At 36.8% G+C, this 20,221-nt stretch overlaps 1 protein-coding gene across 16 annotated transcripts in view; it reads right to left on the bottom strand.

Moving 5' to 3' along the window:
* Positions 1–457: 457 nt before the first annotated feature.
* The window catches only part of RhoGAP100F (Rho GTPase activating protein at 100F), a 78,171-nt gene continuing 58,407 nt past the window's right edge, over positions 458–20,221 (bottom strand). For 11 of the 16 annotated variants that reach the window (XM_087412640.1, XM_087412629.1, XM_087412633.1 and 8 more), the window contains 13 exons: positions 19,064–19,313; positions 18,446–18,706; positions 17,921–18,079; positions 17,673–17,836; positions 16,641–16,989; positions 16,340–16,558; positions 15,745–16,133; positions 15,402–15,534; positions 15,189–15,308; positions 14,949–15,109; positions 14,633–14,825; positions 14,191–14,450; positions 458–10,978 (listed from right to left, as the gene is read on the bottom strand). In XM_087412640.1, the coding sequence (XP_087268766.1) occupies positions 10,655–10,978; positions 14,191–14,450; positions 14,633–14,825; positions 14,949–15,109; positions 15,189–15,308; positions 15,402–15,534; positions 15,745–16,133; positions 16,340–16,558; positions 16,641–16,989; positions 17,673–17,836; positions 17,921–18,079; positions 18,446–18,706; positions 19,064–19,313 (2,982 nt within the window). In that variant the 3' untranslated portion in view covers positions 458–10,654. Of the gene's footprint in view, positions 10,979–11,782; positions 11,847–14,190; positions 14,455–14,632; positions 14,826–14,948; positions 15,110–15,188; positions 15,309–15,401; positions 15,535–15,744; positions 16,134–16,339; positions 16,559–16,640; positions 16,990–17,672; positions 17,837–17,920; positions 18,080–18,445; positions 18,707–19,063; positions 19,314–20,221 lie in introns of all 16 variants that reach the window. The other 5 variants (XM_087412658.1, XM_087412660.1, XM_087412614.1 and 2 more) reach the window with 5 other exon arrangements.

Genomic DNA, 20,221 nt, shown 5'->3' with positions numbered 1-20,221 from the left:
CGTACATTTGTATCACTTATTGGACTTTTTGGGAAAAATCGAAATTTACCAAGTTTGCATTAAGGCTGAACGCATAATTTACAATTGACACATTTGTATATCTCGTTCATCAACACATATTCCCATGTCTCGTACACGCACACATGCAATCAATCCTCAACTTTCAGATAGTGAATTTTCATATTTTCTCTTTCTTTCTCACGTATTATCGGTTCGCATAAGCGGCCAATGATCTGGCATGAGACGCGGCGACGCATCCTCGCAATTATAATGCTAATATACCGACACGCTACTATTTTTTTTCATTTACTTTTAAATATACATCTACTTGCTTGATATAGCGATCAACGATAGTCGTTCTCTTTTTTCTCTCTTTATTACGATTCTTCGTTCGCCCCACTCGCTCTCGCTTTTCAGCCATCTTTACACGCATATATATCTTCGCCTTTTCCCTCTCCTTCTCTTTCTCTGCCTTTCTCGCCCCTTTTTGTATACCTTTAATGCTGCAGTTTCGATTAGAAGATTCAAGTAAAATTATTAAATGCTGGCAATAATATTTATCTAAGTCGCGACGATAGTTCTCGATTACTGCATAAATACTGATAGATATACTTGTTCATGGTTGCACCATCATTTTCTAGTACCTCGTCGAGTATCTTTCTTTTTACTTTACTTTTGTTTCACTTTCTCTCTCCCTGTCCCCGTTTTTTATTCTTCGTCATATTTATACCTTCCTCATATTTTTTTTGTATTTATATATTTATATCTATATCTCTTGCATTTTTTACTGTCGCTTCTATTGTATTCTTCCGTTTCGCTTCCTTTTCGCTCTCCACTTCTGTCTTTTCTCTCTCCATCATAAATATATTTGTAGAGTTAGAATTTTCAATTCATAGAACGATTTAATCGTCCAGTCATTCGGTTTTATTTCTGTTTTTATATGTATTCTTCCCCTTTTTTTTCTCTCGCGATCACTCTTACTTCACCATCTGTCCCGCATTCTCTCATCAGATGCATTCTCTACCTTTCGCTCTTTCAATATTAACAACTATAGTCGTTTAGTCTCGTAGACGTCGATTACTCGCCGATTACCATGATTTACTTCAAATCGTTTTTCGTGATTACAATCTTGGTAGCGTACATATATCATTCTTGTATTCCGTATAATTATTACAACTGATATAATTAGCAATCTGATATATTTGATATAAAAGAATTTGATGACGTTGTTACTTAAATTTAACGAATTTGTATCCGTTTGCAATATATTATTAATCAGTTTTACTCGTAATTAATTGAGTTTCTTTTTGTATATTTTCATGATATAATTTACCGTTAGTTAATAAAAAGAGTTATAGTAAAAAACAGGATATCTTTAATTTTCAGAATATTTCTAATTATATAGAAAATAATTCTATTTTGCAATCCCCGATACTTCTGATTATTTATTGTATTATTGTACTTATCGTTAAGCTACTCTCTCATTTTTGGTCATTTCTTATTTTCCGTCACACTTGCCGCGACTTGAGTGAAAAGAAAAACTTGAATTACGAGTATGCGAATAGGAAGGATCGATCGAAAATAGTCTTAGATCTTCGACGGTAATTAACGTCTTGCATATTTCCCTTCAGTAGTCAGTGTATGATACATTTAGTAATTGTGGTTGCACATTCGCACTATATCTTTGAGTTTCGACTAACAGAGAGTTTACAGGCTTGTCTCTAAGCACTAAGAATAATCAATCTTTCCCCCTCTTTCTTCTTCGCGCGATTATGATCGATAATGATATTGTTCGCAATGATGCACGCAATGATATAAAGGGTCTACGGGAGAACGAACGCGTCTCTGTGTCTTATATCTGTTTAATGCGGCTAAACAATGCAGCGATTCATACAGCGCAGCAGGTATGGGAAAGATTATATGAAAATGACTGCAGCGAAAAGTGATGTTTTCGCGAAACAAGCAATGACACGGTCGAAGAATGGAGGATCGTCGCCAATCGCGCGAAGATGACGCTCGTCCTCGCGGAACGTCGAACGAATTATTTTATTTTTCTGGATTTTCCGCGCTTGTTTTCTTATAAAACTGGAAGAAGTAAGTGAAGTAGAAATTTCCGATCGTCGAAACGGTTACATGCTCGGTTCCGTCACGTAAACTGGAAGTCGTAGATTTGTGCGAGCTACGTGCTGGATGAAGCGTGGAAACGAAAACGAAGATCGGCGCCGATTAAAGTTAATGACATAATTTAGAATTTTATTTGTACTGGCTCTCGATTTAACAATAAGTCCAATTCGCATTTTACATCGCAAGAGTATGTAGAAATTCGGCCGCGGCATTAATTTCTGCGTCATTGTTGATGTCTGATAATGTAGTAGGATTTTGATCGTAGGGTCAATGTGCAAAAATTGGCTTGCGGAAATTTGTCTTCTGATATAATTTTAATACTGCAAGTAGGTGCCTGACTGTCCTTTCTTTAAAGATTAAATTAGACAAGCTAATTTTTAAAAAAGGGATTCCATTTTAGAAAAAGAATAAGTATTTTTATTATTAAAGATTCCAGTGGTTGCAGCTTTTCATAAAATTTTTCTTGATGAACAAAATTTATAAATGTTAGTTAATCACCAAGTTTTGCACGTCACATCTACGCCTTCTCTACTGCTTGGTAGATGAAAAAAAAAACAAAATAGAATAAGAAGATACTACGTAGCAAGAAAATAAAAGTAGGAAATTTTTGTTCAAGGTACAAGACGTGCTTCCCGATTAACTGTCGGGTCTAGGTCGAAGCTGCGACTAATTCTAAAAGCGTGTTTTTCGTTCGTTTCGATCGTACGAAACGCAATTCTCTTCTCTAACAGTTAATACAATTGTGAGGCCCATTTTGTTTTATTTGTTTTATCCCTAACGCACCTTTCGCTCGCTCTCCATCTTCTCACAATCCTAAATACAAATCACGGCATATCGAGGGCTCGCAAATTCTCTTTTATGTTCGTATAGGCCCATCTATTTTTCTTTGTCTAGAAAAAGAAACATGTCTTTCCTCTTTGTTTCCCTATGATATGTAGGACGATGAAAGCTTTAGGGTAACCCTATAATCTAATGATGCCCCTGCTCAATAAAAGGTGGAAACGACCAGACGATCCATTCGATTATTTCATTCTCACATCAACTGTGAGAAAAATCCTAAGAAACGTTACTTCGAACGGGGATGGTTTTACATTGTTTAAACTATTCGAATTAAGACTTTGCATTGTTAATTGCACTTTTAAATTTTTATAAAGAAATCTTGATATAAATATCCTTCGTACGGCTTTCAGCTTAGTTATGTATAAATGTTTAATAATATTGGATATATTACTTTATATAAAAGTGAAATAAAAAAGACAAGATGACTCTCATAACTTTATTGAATAAGTATATCACTGTAATTTTCAAAGTAAGATAAAGTATTAGTCAACATTAATGTTTTGTGTGATTTTATATACGTAACCATCACGTTCGGAGCATCGTTTGATGATCTCCTCGGCATTATCCACAATTATCTACAACTCACACGTTTGCCTAAGTAGGATGCATCCTAGATGGGATATGTGTGTTCGGAGCGATTTCGAATGATATACATATTTCGATAAGTACAACACGAGAAAAGCTACGCTCGAAAATACAGGTGTACATATACATGACGTGTGTGTATGCGCGCGCGCGTGTATGTATATATGTATATATACGTGTGTATGTGTGTGTGTGTGTGTGTCCCGCTTCCTCTCCAAAATCGTGTTGCGTGTACGCGATTAAAATCTTATTCACGTGACAACTGAAACTGAAATTCATTATTTACAAGCAGCGTCTTCGCATCCCTCCTCGACCTCCTCCTTTCATGCACGAAACTCTCCCGAGAATTGCGCTTCGCGATTATGTAAATTATTATTATCGCTATTATGTACAGCGTCTCGTATCTCGAGAAACGCTTCTCTCAGGGAAAGGAACGTCACCTCGGCTTTTCTCAAGCTTGAGAGAAATTTCCGTGGGAAGGTGAAAACGTGATACTTTTCCGCGTCACTGCGTAATTGCACAAGGAATATTGTTAGTTCCAATCGTGAAAATTTTAAATTTGCATGTGTTAATATTAATGCTAAAATACAACAATTAGAAAAGATTAGAAATGATACTGAAAACATTTCCAGAAAATGTAACTGTGATAACTTGGAAATATTTGATACAATGGTTAATAAATATTTGATATACATTTAATGCAAAGGATATCCGTACGTATTGCGTTTTCACCGTCGCAATTCAATTTCCTTCGACATAAAACTGAATGCGATTGCGTCGACAGCGAGATGGGATGGTTATACGCTTATCATTAATATTCCAACTATTAGCTATTATTATCTGTTCAAGGTCATTGAGCACCAAAAAGGAATGACAGTACATTATTACATTCTTTTTTTCTGCTTTACTTTTCCGGCGACTATTTACAACGCTAACATTCTCTACACATGTCGCGTCGCGATCGGTGACTCGAGAAATTCGACTCTTCCGCGATCTTCTCGCGTATCTTCGGCGTACGGAAAATATTCTCCGCGAATCGCCTGGCATCCGGAAGAACGAAGGAAGAGCAACGTAAATCGTAGCCAACCTGTGCTAAAAATCGTCCCGAGGTTTTCTTTCAAGTGTCGCTCCCTGTCGATTATTTTCCGACGCGAAAAAAATCGGAGGCATTGGCGATTTTTTTGGATTTTTCTCAGATTTCAAAAATTTTGCGGTTCAAGTTATACATGGGATTTCTCGAAGATACCGTTATTATCGAAACTAAAGATACGCGACAATGATCGTTGCAAAATACCTTTTTTTTCTCATCGGAGGCTTAACCGCATTCGCGATTGATTCATCCGCGTTTATTAGAATTCTCTCTAAATTTCTTTTTTTAATAAAGCTACTGAATATTAATCCTCTGCCGATCGTAAACGATCCCGTTTGTTTGGATGGAATCGGAAGGACTCAATCGATAATTTTTAAAGAAATCGGAAGGACTCGATTGACACAATAAATTCTTCCGCATCTTTTATAAACGATCGATTGTGCAGATATAACATTTGTCAACCTCGCGACGATTCGATGACTTTGGGAAACAGCTAAAACTATATGTATAATGTACAAGTGTTAGATATAGAAAGTTCGATAATGATAGCTCATTTATGTACGAAATTTATGGTGGTCGGAGCGCGGAAGAAAAACCGATGCGCCCCGCTACGTTTTGCTTCTAACTCATAGAAAAATCATGAAAAAATTTTTAGTTTTTCTTTCTTTCTCTTTTTCTTTCTGTCCTTATCTCTCTTTGTTTTTTAGAAACGTTTCAGTATGACAAACGTGGTCCATCGTATATATATTTATATGTAAATGCTAATATCCCAAGATCCAGTAGACTTGTATGTACGACATATTAATGTTCGAGAATATCTTATAATGTATTATAATTATTAATATCGCGTGCGGTTATATATGTAATTTACAAACAATATATGTGCAATAGCAATAGTATATTATTAAGTTAGAAATATTTTAACTTGTGCGCTCCGTCTCTTACAGCGAAAAATCAATTTGCATAGTTAAAAATTTTTGCGTTTCTTAAAAATAATAAACTGATACACTTAGAATAAATTAATTGCTAAATAAGTTCTAATGTAATTATATTAATCTGCCTAAAAAATGAAAATAAAATAATAAATTATTATTATCATACTTTTGTCATTACATTTAATTAAAATTTTGTTAAAGAAAAAATTTTATGACAGATTTTATAAAAAATTTTCAAAAATTGTCGATAAAACTGTGTTCTTTATATATATATATCGCGATTATTGATTTATAGCATAAAAAAGAAACTATATCTAATATATATATATATATATATACATATATAAAAATCCTTATATAAACGTGCTTGCAAAACCATTCAATCGAGACGAATTCTAAAATCGAATATACAAGTCTCTGGATCCTTTTAACGCGAATTTCTTTGTAAGTAATAATAATAATTTGTCGATCAATGAAATGCGATTGCACGAGAGAATCAGGTAATGCGAGCAGGTTAAAAAATTATATTTGTATATCGACATTATGCCCCTTGCTCGTTCATTGTTCCATTTTTCTATCATTTGACACCTATGTCTCACATAATCGTAAGCAAGTCCTGCGAATTTCTAACGCGACTCTCGAGCGTTCTTAACTGACTTTTTTTTCTTTCCCCGCAAATTTTGTTGTTACGCGTATCTTTTCATTCTTTGCCATTTCATAACCTGTTTCTTTCGTATTCATTCAACTTTTTAAATCCGATTTTGCAAATCGTCTGCGAATTCATAATGAGAGACTAGATTCGACTGTCCAACGTGACCAATCAATAGCGCGAGATCGGAACATTCTCTGTTTCCTATCTATCGTTTCTTATTGAAGGAAGAGATACGAAGGGGAGAAAAATGATAAATAAAGTGTGGGGATCGCGATTGTGTGGGAAAGTCGAGAGCACGATTTACTGCGTTTGTTTGGCGTTTCCTGTTTCTTTGCTTAGCTCAATTTGACCAAGGGGTTATTCTGCACGAGCGATACGAGGACTCTCGAAGGACCTCGTGTTACATCCAGTCTATGGCGCGCACGAACAGAGGGATATATTTCGGAAAAATTATTACATTACCATTTATTGCGTATATATGGGACGTACGAAGATCCCTATGAGTAATATCCCCTAAGCTTCCGTTATCCTGCCGATCCTCCGGCCGCGTTTGTCACGTTTTCTCTTCGTCGAAGGGGAGAAACTCACGAAAAATTGCACACCTTATACTTTGTAATGTTTCATCGATAGTTGCAAATTTATACAGGCACACATATAATAATTATCTTAAATATCGTTAGATATTCTTGGATATTCTTATAGACAATGTTTTTTTCTCGGTAAATACAGAAATCTGAAGATCGTTTTGGATATTTAGATATCTAGTATCTTAGATATCTATACTTTATAGAAACGCATCGTCTCAGAATTTCTGTAAATTTTAATAAAGACTAAACGTGACTCTCGCCGCCATTGAAAGATTTTAATTAATTTTAGATTAAGAATCCGCGTCAACGGATATAAACTATCTTAAATTAATTCACTGGCCATATCCTGGACTCCTTCCGAGCGACACGTATCGCGGCTCGTTAAGTCTTGAGTAATATGTATATATATATAATGTGTATGTATATAATGTATATAATATATATGTACGTAGGTATAGGTATAACAACAGTCAATTATATAAAATTGCGGCAGTGTGTTTTCGCGTATAATAGTTGAACATACTCTCATTCTCTTTCTCTCTCTCTCTCTCTCTCTCTCTCTCTCTCTCTCTCTCTCTCTCTCTCTCTCTCTGTTTGTCTGTCTCTTATATAATCAATTTATTACTAAAATCAGGACGGCGAGGAACACTGGATACCATCTTTGTGTCTGCATCCCTTCACGATGTATTAAGTCGATCATATTGAAAAACCAAAAGACCTCATATGGGTCTTCATGTGTGTATAAGCCTACAAATGTATATAATGATAGAATGTATGATTCTGAAGCACAAGCAATATTGTAAGTCATATTAAAGATTTCTCATCAAGGACGCGAACATCGATTGAACCACATTTATAAAATAATACATATGATACACACAATTTCCTTTCTACTATGCTGTGAACGCTAAGGTAAGGTAACGTTAATATGTCATACGATAAATGACAATATGGTTTGCATTTATTTTATTTAAAGTCACTATTCAATTCCTCTACGAGCGAGTAGAGACGATAGGAACTAATTGACACCTTAATCTGATGTGAGTCATTCTAATTTAAAAACACACTTGGGACACCTGCGAAAATGAACGAAGGTTAATCAAAATATCGCACAGTATCGGAGCAAGATTTACAATTGAAAAAAATTGACGTAAATCGAGGACATAAATTGCAAACTTATGATATCTATAAACAAAGTACTTGGAAATTCGCAACATTGTGAAAATAGATCGTACTTAATATATATTTTATTTGATTCTCGTGAGCAATAATTCATAGCGAAAATATAATCCTGCCAATAATTTTAGTTCAGAGAGAAGTATTAATTAATATTTCGAAAACAGGAAAAACGAAGGAATCGCGATTGACTTTTGCTCGCGGACTCTATTTTTGCGAAGAGGAATTTTCGCTTCTTTGAAAAATTCATTCTTAAATCTGCGGGGAAATGAAAGAGGACACCTCGGTACCCGGCATTCACTCGCACGCAGGCACGCACATCACACGTACGCACGCAAGCACATCGAACGACATTCACACAGTCTGGGGGCTGGAAATACAGCTAGGATTGCGACTCGTATATGTATACGTATATATGTACACGTTACATTCAGCTATACAATTAGTCTCGATTTCGCGGCTACTTCAATTAAAACTTTACCCCTCTCTCCGTCTCCTCTCGCCCCGTCGACTTGCCCTTCGCCCTAAACCCTTAAATATTCTCGCGCGATAACGCTAACTGTGCGGAAAGATGTGATTACGCGGATGTGTATAATATCTATTTATACGTGCGTGTTTATACTGATTACAATGCTTCTTTTTCTTCACCACGAACCAAGCCACGAGCGAGATCATGCGATAACGATGTATTACAGCGATAACTATGAGAATTAGTTACGATCGGCGCCTCGTGGCTTCGCTTCGGATTGTAGTGCGTGATTTCATCGTCGCTCGATCGTTCCCAACAATCACGGCGACGACGGCTGCGTCTACATTTAATTCTCCTTTTTTCACCTAATCGTTTGTTATCTTAATATTAATCCATTCGCGCGTCTCTCCCTTCTTTCGCGCTCTCATTTGCTCACTCTCGCACTCTTCCTCTCGTTCGATCGTCGTTTTACAGCTTTAAACGTATAATAATACTGGCTATTTTTTACTCATTTTTACGTTCCCTTTTTAAAAGTATAGGTAATTATTCGTAGCATTTTCTCTCTGTTTACTCGTAATTATTATCATTTTCGGTCAGTTCTTCCCGCGGCTTCTTCTTCCCTGCATCACCTCCTCTAACCATTCGTGACCCAATCTCGGACAATTGATCGCCCGGTATTGATACAATAGCCAGTTGATTGCCCGATACTATATCTATACGCAACATGTCCAAACGAATCCGCCTATTGTCGACATATAGAAACGCCGCCATGTCCTCGCCCTTCCCTCTTCTCCAACGTATGTATAACATTTTTATGTATATTATGTATATCTAGTTTAGCTGTTTGTTTGTTTATCAGTTTGTTTGTTCATGTATCTTTTTTGTTTCTGTATACGAGAGCTAGCTAATGCTACAAGTAATAGTTTTTTATCAAAAGCACACACGTAATATCGTGACTAGTCTACGTATGTATATATAATATGTATATATAGTATATCGCATATAAACTGATTATTATGTATGTCACGTGCGCCTCTCTTTGTTGATCGGCTTGCTTAAGTTCTGTGTGTTGTGTATTCATGTGGATCGTGTTGATGTTAGTAATGTCGACGATGACGACGCGGAGGGACAACGTTCTTTTCTTCTTCTCTTCTTTTTCCTCCCCCTTAGTGGCCCGGAAAAGGGCATCGAAGGCAAGGTATGCGTGATGAATCCATCTGCGATCTAACATCTGCTTCGAGAGACCATTATTTGAAAGGCCATTACGTGTTCTCGGAGAAACTCCTGTGACGTGATGGAGAATTGAATGTGCAGTGTTTGAATTATTTGACTCGCTTTCCCAGCAGTGATGTAACATAAATTGTCTTTAACTCCTTACAGTACTAGTCTTCGGTCCAAGTCCCTTCTGGCAGAACGATATCGGTTCCTGATTCATCTTCCTACGACGAGTAACGATCATAGTATCCACGCCTCTTCGTTTGGTTGCTCGACCGTCTTCGTAGCGCTTTCATTTTACAGCTATATTTAATTACATACAGTAATAGTACTTACGTATCGCATTTTATTTCTTACGAAATTTAATTTCGATTAGAAGAGGCGATAAATCCAGACGTAACATTCGAGGGAGAAATTACTATCACTATAGTTATTTCACTTATACGTAGCAGAGCTCCATCATAATGTAATAACACTCTTTCTCTGATCGAGCTAGATCATTTCTCTATCTGCTTTTTCCTCTTTTTTTTTTGCTCTTTTTTCATTTAACTTTAACTTTTCCTCGCGAGCAAGCATATCCAACATAATAAACTGGAATCAATCGACTACCGTAACTCTTTGGGGTACGTAACGAAGATCCTTATGAATCGAATAGCACCGTGCGAGACTTTCGTCCAGATCACTTTAACATGCTCATCCTATCTCGTTATTTAGAGCTAAACGATTTCAGCCCTGAAAACTCGAGAATATTTATGAAATGACCCTACAAAATTAACAATTTTAATGAAATTAACTAAGTCGCTTTCTGCAAATTCGGTTTATTTTCCGAGCCGGTTCAACTTTCGGCTTGTTCTTCTGTCAATACTACACGTACGAATTGATGAAGCAGCTCTCAAATTTGTCTGCATTCTTGAGGAATCGTCGTCTCCGTGGCCTCTCCGTTACTTGCTACGCACACTCGCGCGATGACGGGGGTCACAATTAGTGCGTCTTGGGTATATGCTGATGTCGATCGTCATCGCTCGCTTCGACGTCACCCTCGACGCCCTTCTCGCCCTCCTCAGGATGCTGGGGATTACCCTCCTCGGTGTCAACGCTGCTTGTAGGTGTCACCTGCTCGACGCCAACGCCCGCACCGGCGCCGACGCCGATGCCGCCCGACGTACTAGATGTCGTTGTCGTCGTCGTCGTCGTCGTCTCGTCGCTCTTTTCATATCCCAAACTGCCCAGGAGGCTCTTGTTAATCGGCTCTGGCGAGGCCTCTGACTCCTCGCTGCTAGGTGAACCGGGAGACGAGACTATCACCTGCGCGAACAAAATGTACCCACCGTCAAGGTGCGTCGGTTAGTCGTGCTCGACGCTGGATACGGTTGTTCAATTCATAAAGATTGATCAGACGTTTCGAACTTTATGATATAATAAAAAAGAAGAAATGAAGAGAAAGAAGAGAGCATAAAATTTATATGTATAAAAATAAATGTTTACAGCTTGTTTATTACCGAAAGTTAAATAATTAATATAATTTTTTCATCTACTAAAAATAATATATTTTTAAACAATTTCTTGAAATGTTCGAAACACTTGATCACAACTTCCTGGATGACACTGTATATATATTCTCTGGATTACGTATTACGGAAGGATAGTTCCCAACTGTAAGTTCAATAATATATAAAACTTGTATATAGGGATCTATACCATCAAAAATTCTTCTAAACTGCAATTTCATTCTTATATTTTTCAAACAAAAATTGACTTATATTGCGAATGAAATCTAATATGTTTCTTCAAAGAAAATTTTTAATACATAGTTCTGCGAAATCGTTTTCAAGTCAGCTTTGCGTAATTTCGCGAATACCAGACAGTCGTAGAAGTAGAATGCAATTGTGAGCATACGCAAAAATATGTGCTGTATCAACGTAGAAAAGTATTTACAAATACTCGGCATGTTGGCGACATTTAGATCGTATAAAACGTGATGGCATGAAGGTAGAATGAGAGAGTTACATAAATGATGAATGTTTCTCTGATATCTGAATCGGGCCATGCATGTGACAACGAACTAAAGGCGGATGTACACGATAATGAAAACGATAATAACGATGATACCTGTGCAAGAAGCGGCGTCTCTGTGCTGTCAGCGGTTTGGTAGAGCCGGCAATTTGCGCTTGCTCTGAAGAATACGTGCCCAAACGAAAAAAGATAAAGAAGACAACGTAAATTGTTATTATAATAGGAATGACGTCGAAACTATATACACAAAATAGAAATCATATCCCCAATATATGCCCGTGAGAGGTACAGAAATGACATTGAGACATGCACGAAGGCATTTTGCATAAATGATATACATGAAATATACATAAATCTGTCAAATTTATATCGCGACATATAATGATTAATGATAATAATAATAAATGATAAACACAAACCATTTCGACTAAGTATGTTTCTCAGAGTAATAAAAGTTATTCTTGACAAAGAAAAAGTTTCTCAAAAATAAATTGTTCTTTTTTAATTAGTTTGTTCTCTAAGGTCCCAGTTTCACAACTAACGGTGAACTAATTCTAGAATTGGAAAGAAATAAGAAACAAGTTGAATCTCGGTTAAGAGTTAATCATCAGTTGTGGAACTGAGCCTAAATATTTTTTGTAAAAATTTCTGTTTAATTGGATAAGTTCTCTTAATTATATGAATCATTATAGTAGTTTATATTGTAATTTTTTTTATTCTGATGTGATTTTTTTTTTATTCTGATGTGATTACAATTTTTGAAATTATTTTTGAGAATGACTAATTATTGACAAATGATCTAATTTTATAAACATTACATACTCCTCGAAACATGCCAAAATGTTTGCGAGTTCGTGATAAATGGAAGGTTTTTGATCGAAACCTCATCGTGATTGAAAATATGTAAGCAGGGCGAATCAATAATTACTAAATAGCGTAGATTCTTTGGCAGCGCGTCGCGATTGAGGTTGTTTGCGAAGCGAATGAAAAAGAAATAGAATCGGTACTTTATCTACCATGCTGTTCATCAACATTTCAATATGCATAGTGAGAAGAAGCGAAAATGGAGGAAAACTTACAAGGGAACCAAGTATCTTTCTTCGATTTTGATGAGCTTTGAATGTTTTCTAGACAAAAATAAGTGACATATTTTTTTATACGTATCTTAATACACTTTTAAAAGGTGGAATGCCTCTTCGAAAAAATCAATTCTTTTCTCTTCTTATTATTTCGACAATATTCTCGAAGCTATTATTGTCGAAATAATAGAAGAATAAGAATGAGAAAAAAATGTTTGAAATTAATCCTGTGTGTGAATCATTAGTCTTTCAAGGAACAGTCAAAATTTCAATAATCTAAGTTTCCCCTCTGTATTTTGCTACATAAAAAAAGCAATATAATATCTGAGTTTAAAATCATTTAAAATTTAGAGATGTATAACAAAAAAATTTTTTGCCGATTTTTCACAACTAATTTGTTAAGAGAAATATGATACTGGCATTATATTTTTCTTAATAAATTAGTTGTAAAAAATCAACAAAATTTTTTTATTTTGTATAAGTATACCAATATATATTTTTACATTATTATACTAAATACATGACGTTAGTGTGTGTGAAAAAGTAGCTCAAGAGTAGTATTTTGTAATTATAATGAACAAATTAAAAAAAAAACTTTTTTATATAGCTCTACTTATCTTTTTCCAATTTTTTTATGGAAAAAAAATAGTTTTTAACATCGAATCCGAACGGCTTTTTTTCAGAAGAGGTTTTCATGGCAAAGATACTCTCGGTAGTTTGCCTTTCGAGGGATGATTAGTGCTTTTAATCACACAAGATGATTTTTTTTAAATGTGGTTTCTTTTAAATGCAGAAAAAACTGCGTATGTAGGGATCGAATCCGAATCCACAGATCACAAGTCAACCGCTCAGAACGTGAAGCTATTCGCGCTATCAGACTAAATATGTATAAAAGAATGTGCCCCTTATTTTCTAAAAAACAACATATTCAAAGCTCATCACAAAATCGGAGAGGAACACTTGAGTCACTAACCTTGTTAGTAATTAGTATATACTCAAAATATTCATATATTGGCAAGCGTCTTCTCAATCGATTCTTCTGGTTCCAAAGTTTTGAATTGCTCAAGCAAATTTACGCAAGTATGCAAATTCACGAGAACCAAAAAATCAATATAGTTGACCCTAAACAGTATAAAATGTATTACTTACATAAAAGTATTGAGGAGACACACTCTTTCTAATCCATTTAATAAAGATATTATTGGTCACGTATATTCTTAAAGTTACTGTGATCTAGTCTACATTTTCTGTATTTAAATTTTCATAGACAGTTTAAGATAAATGATCTTATAAATATTTGTAATTCAATGAAAAGCATACGTAACGAAAAAAAGGCCAGAACTTGCTCGTTCACTGTTTAGGGTTAACATTCCTTGGACAACAACGATGAATCGTGCGAGAAACGTACAATTATTGGCGACCTACCTGTCGAGGCTTGACCGGTGGTGGAGGACGAATGGAAGGCCCGAGGACTGCGGCTACCGTAGTTTGGGGTTGATGATGAAGTGAGGGTGGCTGCTGCCAAGGCAGCCCTGTGCGTCCCAATGTTCCCTGCAGTTGCACATGTTGCTGCAGCTGCTGCTGCACTTGCTGCTGCGCTTGCTGCAGATGCTGCTGACTGCTGCTGCGCTCGACTACTGGCATAACTCGAGGAAGTGTTGAACCGACTGAAGAAGTCTTCCGAACTGTCTGTGAAATTAGCTACTAATTACTCGACTCTTAGCCAATGTTTTTTTTTAATGCACATCAGTAACTAAATCCAAATATAATAGAACAATATTAAATTAAATATATATCGATATCATTGACTTAATTTCGCGAAAGAGTAAAGTCTTTTACGTAGATTCATGAAGAACGAGTACATTACCTGACTTAACTGGCCAAATCTCCAACAAATACTTAAGCACGGCGATTGGTTGTTGAAAATCTAGTGGAGGTCCGTTTTCTTCCGAATGTAACATCAATACCGGGCCGAAACAAACGGCGAGGCTTGCCGGTGACATTTTATTGCATTGCGACACTACCATCGCCAAATGATCCAGCAAATAAATCAACGTGCACTATTCAATCAATAACACACGTTATTAAAATCTGAATATGATTGTGAAGTCTCGTTGTATTTAATTTCTCTTTTTCTAATTAGAATCAATATGCATTTAAAATAAAATTTTACAGATACATACCCTGTTGACCTTAGGCAAGCAATCTAGTATACTGAACATAAGCTTAGCATTGCCCTGCGGGTCGTCCGGCAAACAAACAGCCAGTGCATCGACCATCATCTGGTAGAGGCACTTCGTGAAGAGAGGTTCTGGAAGTTCTCGTAAATAATCCTTTAGTACACCTGAAAGAAACGATTACAATCGGTACTTCACATTTTTCTCTGAATGCTTTTTCTTATGTCTCATTTTATGGTATATTACCAGTAATGACGTTGATGTCCGGCACGTTGTCGGGTGACAAATTTACGGACCGTGCATTCCTCTCGAAAGCTTCCCTAAGTATCCTCTTCTTAGTCGCCGAACCGCATAGTCTGTACAAACCTATTGCACGAAATAAAACAATGGCTTTTGTCATGGATACATATGAACACCTACAACTCGATTTTTTTAAAGTATTATTTGTTCGATATTTACCGATAATGTCAAGTCCTCTTCTCTCCACCTCTTCGACGCAACGCCATACAATAATTGGAACATTTGGAATTCCCATCGCTAAAGCTGTAGAAACTCCACCGGGAACTCCACCAGTCTTGGTTTCTCGACTTACCTATTTAGTTAGTACAAAAAAAATGTTATTACATCTTAAGATTTAAATAAGTTATCAAATTAATTATTATAAGAAGATATTAAATCTGCACCATTTTGAAAAATTAAAGATTGATATATTTTTTCGTTATTATATTCAGGAGTCTATATTAATTTTATTTTTGATATAATTTGTCATCGTAAAGAAATCATTATAAGAAAGAGAACTTACCACTGTATCCAAATCAACTCCGAAGAGAGGCGCTACCCTCGTAGCTAAGGATATGACCGGCAAACCCCTTCGACGGAAAGTTTGTTGGGCGTCGGTGTATCGCAGTTTTAAATAAATCGTGCCACGTGGCTCGACTTTGACGGCCAGCTGATGTTCTGGCGATTCCTTTAGTAGACTCGCCAAATGCACTGATCCCTTGTAACAGAGTTTGTGCCTGTACTGTGGGTCCCAAGAATAAACGAGCAGATCCAGCTGTCGATTGCCTACGAGATCCAGCTCGAAGGTTTCGTCCCAGTCAAACATCAAATCGCCGGTTCGTACTACCGTGCGCGCTTTATGCACCCTGTCACACTCCAGTACGCAGTACAAGTCTCTTAAGCCGCAACTAGCTGTAGGTTTTTGCAAATCAATATATAATTATTAAAACAAAATTATTTCGTAGTATTATTGCGTAAAATTTTTGTATTCGAGATTGTAACATTACACGTGTTTGAAATTAGAGTGGGGCAAGTGTAGAAACGTATGATAATTATTTTATTGACATTTGCCAATCTCAAACGACGTACAAGCATATAGATTATTTCAGCTAACGCACCTAAATTCGGCTGGCCTGAGGGAGTGGAAGGTGTAGTGGCGGCCGATGAGGTCGTAGTCGATCGGAGACCGCGCCCCGCTAAAAGATGGACCGATAACAATCCGCTGACTCCACTTGCCAAATCACCGCCAGTCGTCTCTCCGAGCGAGCTCAAAATCGAGCTCGTCGAGCTCGGAGTGCCCACAGTCGGTGGCTTCTCTATTTTATATTTGAGGAATTCTGTGAAATGAGATAACCTTTCAATATTCTCAATTTTACGAAATGAGGCGGTAGACAGATACGCGATAGACTGTCTAATCACCCGCAGGATTAATATCTAGCAGTATTTGACCCTGAGTTCTGGTAGGCGTTGGGGTAGGTATGCTCCTCGTTGACTCCAAATCCAACAGGTTCCTGATCCTTCTGACCGATGTTGCCCGTTGGCTCGCGGAGCTTGTTAGTGAAGCTTTCTGGGCTGCCAGCGATGTGCGCGCGCTTGAAGCCACCGAGGCTGGCCTCGGATTCGTTGTACCGCGATGGCATGTCGAGCTAATCGCTGTTGACGCTCTCAGATTCGCAAGATTGACTTGTTGAGCCGAGGCCGATCTCGTCGACAAACGATCAAGCGTAGTCGAGAGCGGCCTGTATGCACCGTAACTGCCGTAGTCACCCTTCATTAACCAGAAATACAGAGTACTTCATTAACATGCATTCATAGCTTTTCAAGTGTCTGCTTGGTTAATATTATTAAGTTCAAAATAGAACTACAAATTAAATCTGAGAATCTGTCAAAAGTAATAATAATTAACCTACATCTAAATTTGAAAAATCGGAAAGCTATAATAATTAAGTAGATAAATTTATTTTTTGATTGTCTTTTAGATTATTAATTTATTTTTATCCTTTTGTTTGATTTTTATCTATTAGGTGCACAACTAAGTTCTCGCTGTTATTTTGATGAATATGCATCAAAATAACAGCGAGAACTTAGTTGCGCACCTAATAATTGTATATTTATCGAATTTTAATTAATACTGCTAAATTAAACAAACCTTTAAAGAATTATAAATAAAGCTAATGATTGCATGATAACATTGAAAGAGAAAATGAAAAATTTACATGTAAATACATTTTGCATATTTCTCTCTGACACATTATTTATTATTCATTTTTATCTTAAGAAGTTGGTTTCGGACTTATTCGAGTAAACTAATATACGAGTATAATAATAAATTATCAGGAAGAGGAAGGCAAAATCTATTCTGTAGTTATTCGTGGCGATAACAAAATTAGCAAATCTCCGATCGATTGTCGGAGCTCTGAGCTTACTGCTCTCAGCTTATTTCACGTTTACCTGATTGACGGCTGCATGAATATTCTCGGCGCTGTATGTATAACGGGGTGGTCTACTTGTAGTCGCCCTGATCTGCTCGTACAGGGCACTGGTACTTGGCGTGCGGCTCAGCCAGGCGCGGTACTCGTCCGACGTGAATACACTCGGTGAGGACGGTATTCTGCCTGTTTATCGGGACGGTCAGTTCGCGTAAAGTACAGTTTCACCGATTGCATTGCCGGTTATTGTCTCGATTATCTGACGCTTACCCCTGTCACGTCTGATGGAAGGCAATTCCGGCGCTGATAATGCGCCGTCGCTGTCCTCTTGATCGATCAGGCCCGACGCGACCGTGCTGAGACCCGACCTGAGACCAGGCTGCTGGGGCAACGTTCGACCGCTTCGTGGTAGTGAATTTGATCTTAAACCTACGGAAAAATCTTCTGACTTAAGAAGAAATGAATTCTACCAGAGGTTTCGAATGTACAACTTTAAGAATGTATAATTCTCTGTTATTCGTGTGGATTTGTACAACGTTTATTAATAAGTTTATATAGTTCTCTCAATGTTCCAATTCAATGGTTATAATTAGCAAACTCTATTTCCAAAATCTATATAAGATTCTCCAATTATAACTTGATAGACTTATAAGTCGAAGAACTAAATGCTTACTACTCTATTTGATTTAACCCCTTGAAAATTGATCCGTAGAAAGGTATTATTCATCGCGATTAAGTCTAAATAACTTCGAAAGCGCGAATATAATTCAATCTCGATAAAGTGTTTCAACCCACCTGAGGAACTCTGACCGATTTGTGACCTCGATAGGGTAGCTAAATGTGACACGGCGCTGCTTTGAGATGGATTGTTCATATTGTGCCTATAATAGTAATACGCTGATTTCGGCGAACTGGAACACGTAGCCTCGGTGTCGGAGGCATAGTCCAATGACGGTCGATGCCGCCTCGTCAACGTGCCGAATTGTCCTTGCCTCTGCGCGGCGGATGTAACATCAGTCTGTCCGTACCTTGGGTTATAACGCAATGCTGACGTACCTATAATAACAATATAATGCTAATTCTTAGAATATATAGTACATGCATCTATTATCAAATATCAACTTCACGTTTTAACTTATTTTGATCTATAAATTTTCCAATTCTTTCGATATATAATCTCATATTTCTTTAAAACTTCTATAAATTACATCGTTGTTACAATAATAAGTTAAAAAATAAATAAATCATAAACATGTATTCTATACAAAATATTTGAGAACGTTGTAATTCTTATTGAAGAAAATTTCCGTGTACACATAGATCTGGGAAGATAGTGAGAAAGGGAGAAGATAGGAGGGGGAGAGAGAGAGGCAAAGAGTCGTTACTTCGATGATAGGTAAATTCATTACGGACCTGATTTCAAGCTAGATCTAAGAAGGGTATGTCGCGCCGGCGTCGTGATGCTCGTGTAATCGACTCGGGGTAGGTGCTGGTCGGAACCACTCCTCGGCATGATCCTTCCGCTTCCGGTGTGCTGACCGTAGCCGTAATGGGTCGACTGCGTGGTTTGGCCCGACAATCTGCCACCGACTGATTGCATTCCACCACTCGACATACGTCGGCCGTTCGAGGGCATCATGGGCCCCGTGTAGAAAGGGTGTACCTAATCGCATGATCGCACGAATTCTTTGAGTACACTTCATAGATGTTTATTGAGATAGACAATTCCTTAGACAGATTTTCTTAAAGTTGCTGATCGCCGTGACTCTCGCAAACATCCTCGTTTCTTTCTTTTGTTTCTTTCTTTCTTTCTTTAATTGTAATGTATTGTCAATAATTGTAAATTTTTATAAATATATACCTTTGGGATTTAAATTCTTGAGAAAGTCAATGGCAATTACAACGATAATGTCTCATCTCCTATGATCGATCGATTACCTTTTATTATGATGTATACTTGATGCTTGTAATATGATTTGTGTGATAAAAAAATAGATAAAAAATAGATTAATACATAAAAATTCAAAATTTTAAGAGAAATGTGAATTTCATAAGAAAAATGTGGATCTATGTATTATACATATAGATATAAATTTTTTAACAATATTATAAGCATTAATTAAAATTTTTAAGTGTAGTCTTTGAAATTATTAAAATTTATAACAACTTTGTAGTGCTGAGCAATCGATAATCGACCGAACGCGATAACGCTAGCCATGACAATGATTAACGTTATCCAGAACACAGGCACAAAACGCAATCGAAAGAACAAACGAACAGCAAGCTTGCAACAAGGAACATAAAGTTAGGGTTCACGTCGCAAACAGCGGCAGGTGTACGCGACTTCTACGGCTTAAGAACGCACATAAATATCCGTTAATTCGTGTTACGCTTTTTCTAGGCAGAACTCGTTAAACGAATGCACTGGTGCACCGTCGAGAGTACGGCTAAACATTTCACTCATTTGCCATTAAACATCCTCTGCAATCATTTCGTTTATTAACTCTTAAACACATATCTTATAACCGAATGATTTATTCTACCGTAAGATACAAGACTTTTTTTTATTAA

Source organism: Acromyrmex echinatior, chromosome 1 (genome assembly GCF_024713525.1).
Source record: "Acromyrmex echinatior isolate Ae372 chromosome 1, ASM2471352v2, whole genome shotgun sequence".
In the NCBI taxonomy this organism is placed as follows: domain Eukaryota; kingdom Metazoa; phylum Arthropoda; class Insecta; order Hymenoptera; family Formicidae; genus Acromyrmex; species Acromyrmex echinatior.
The sequence above is the reverse complement of the archived record's forward strand: the minus strand, read 5'-3'. Positions and strand labels throughout refer to the sequence as shown.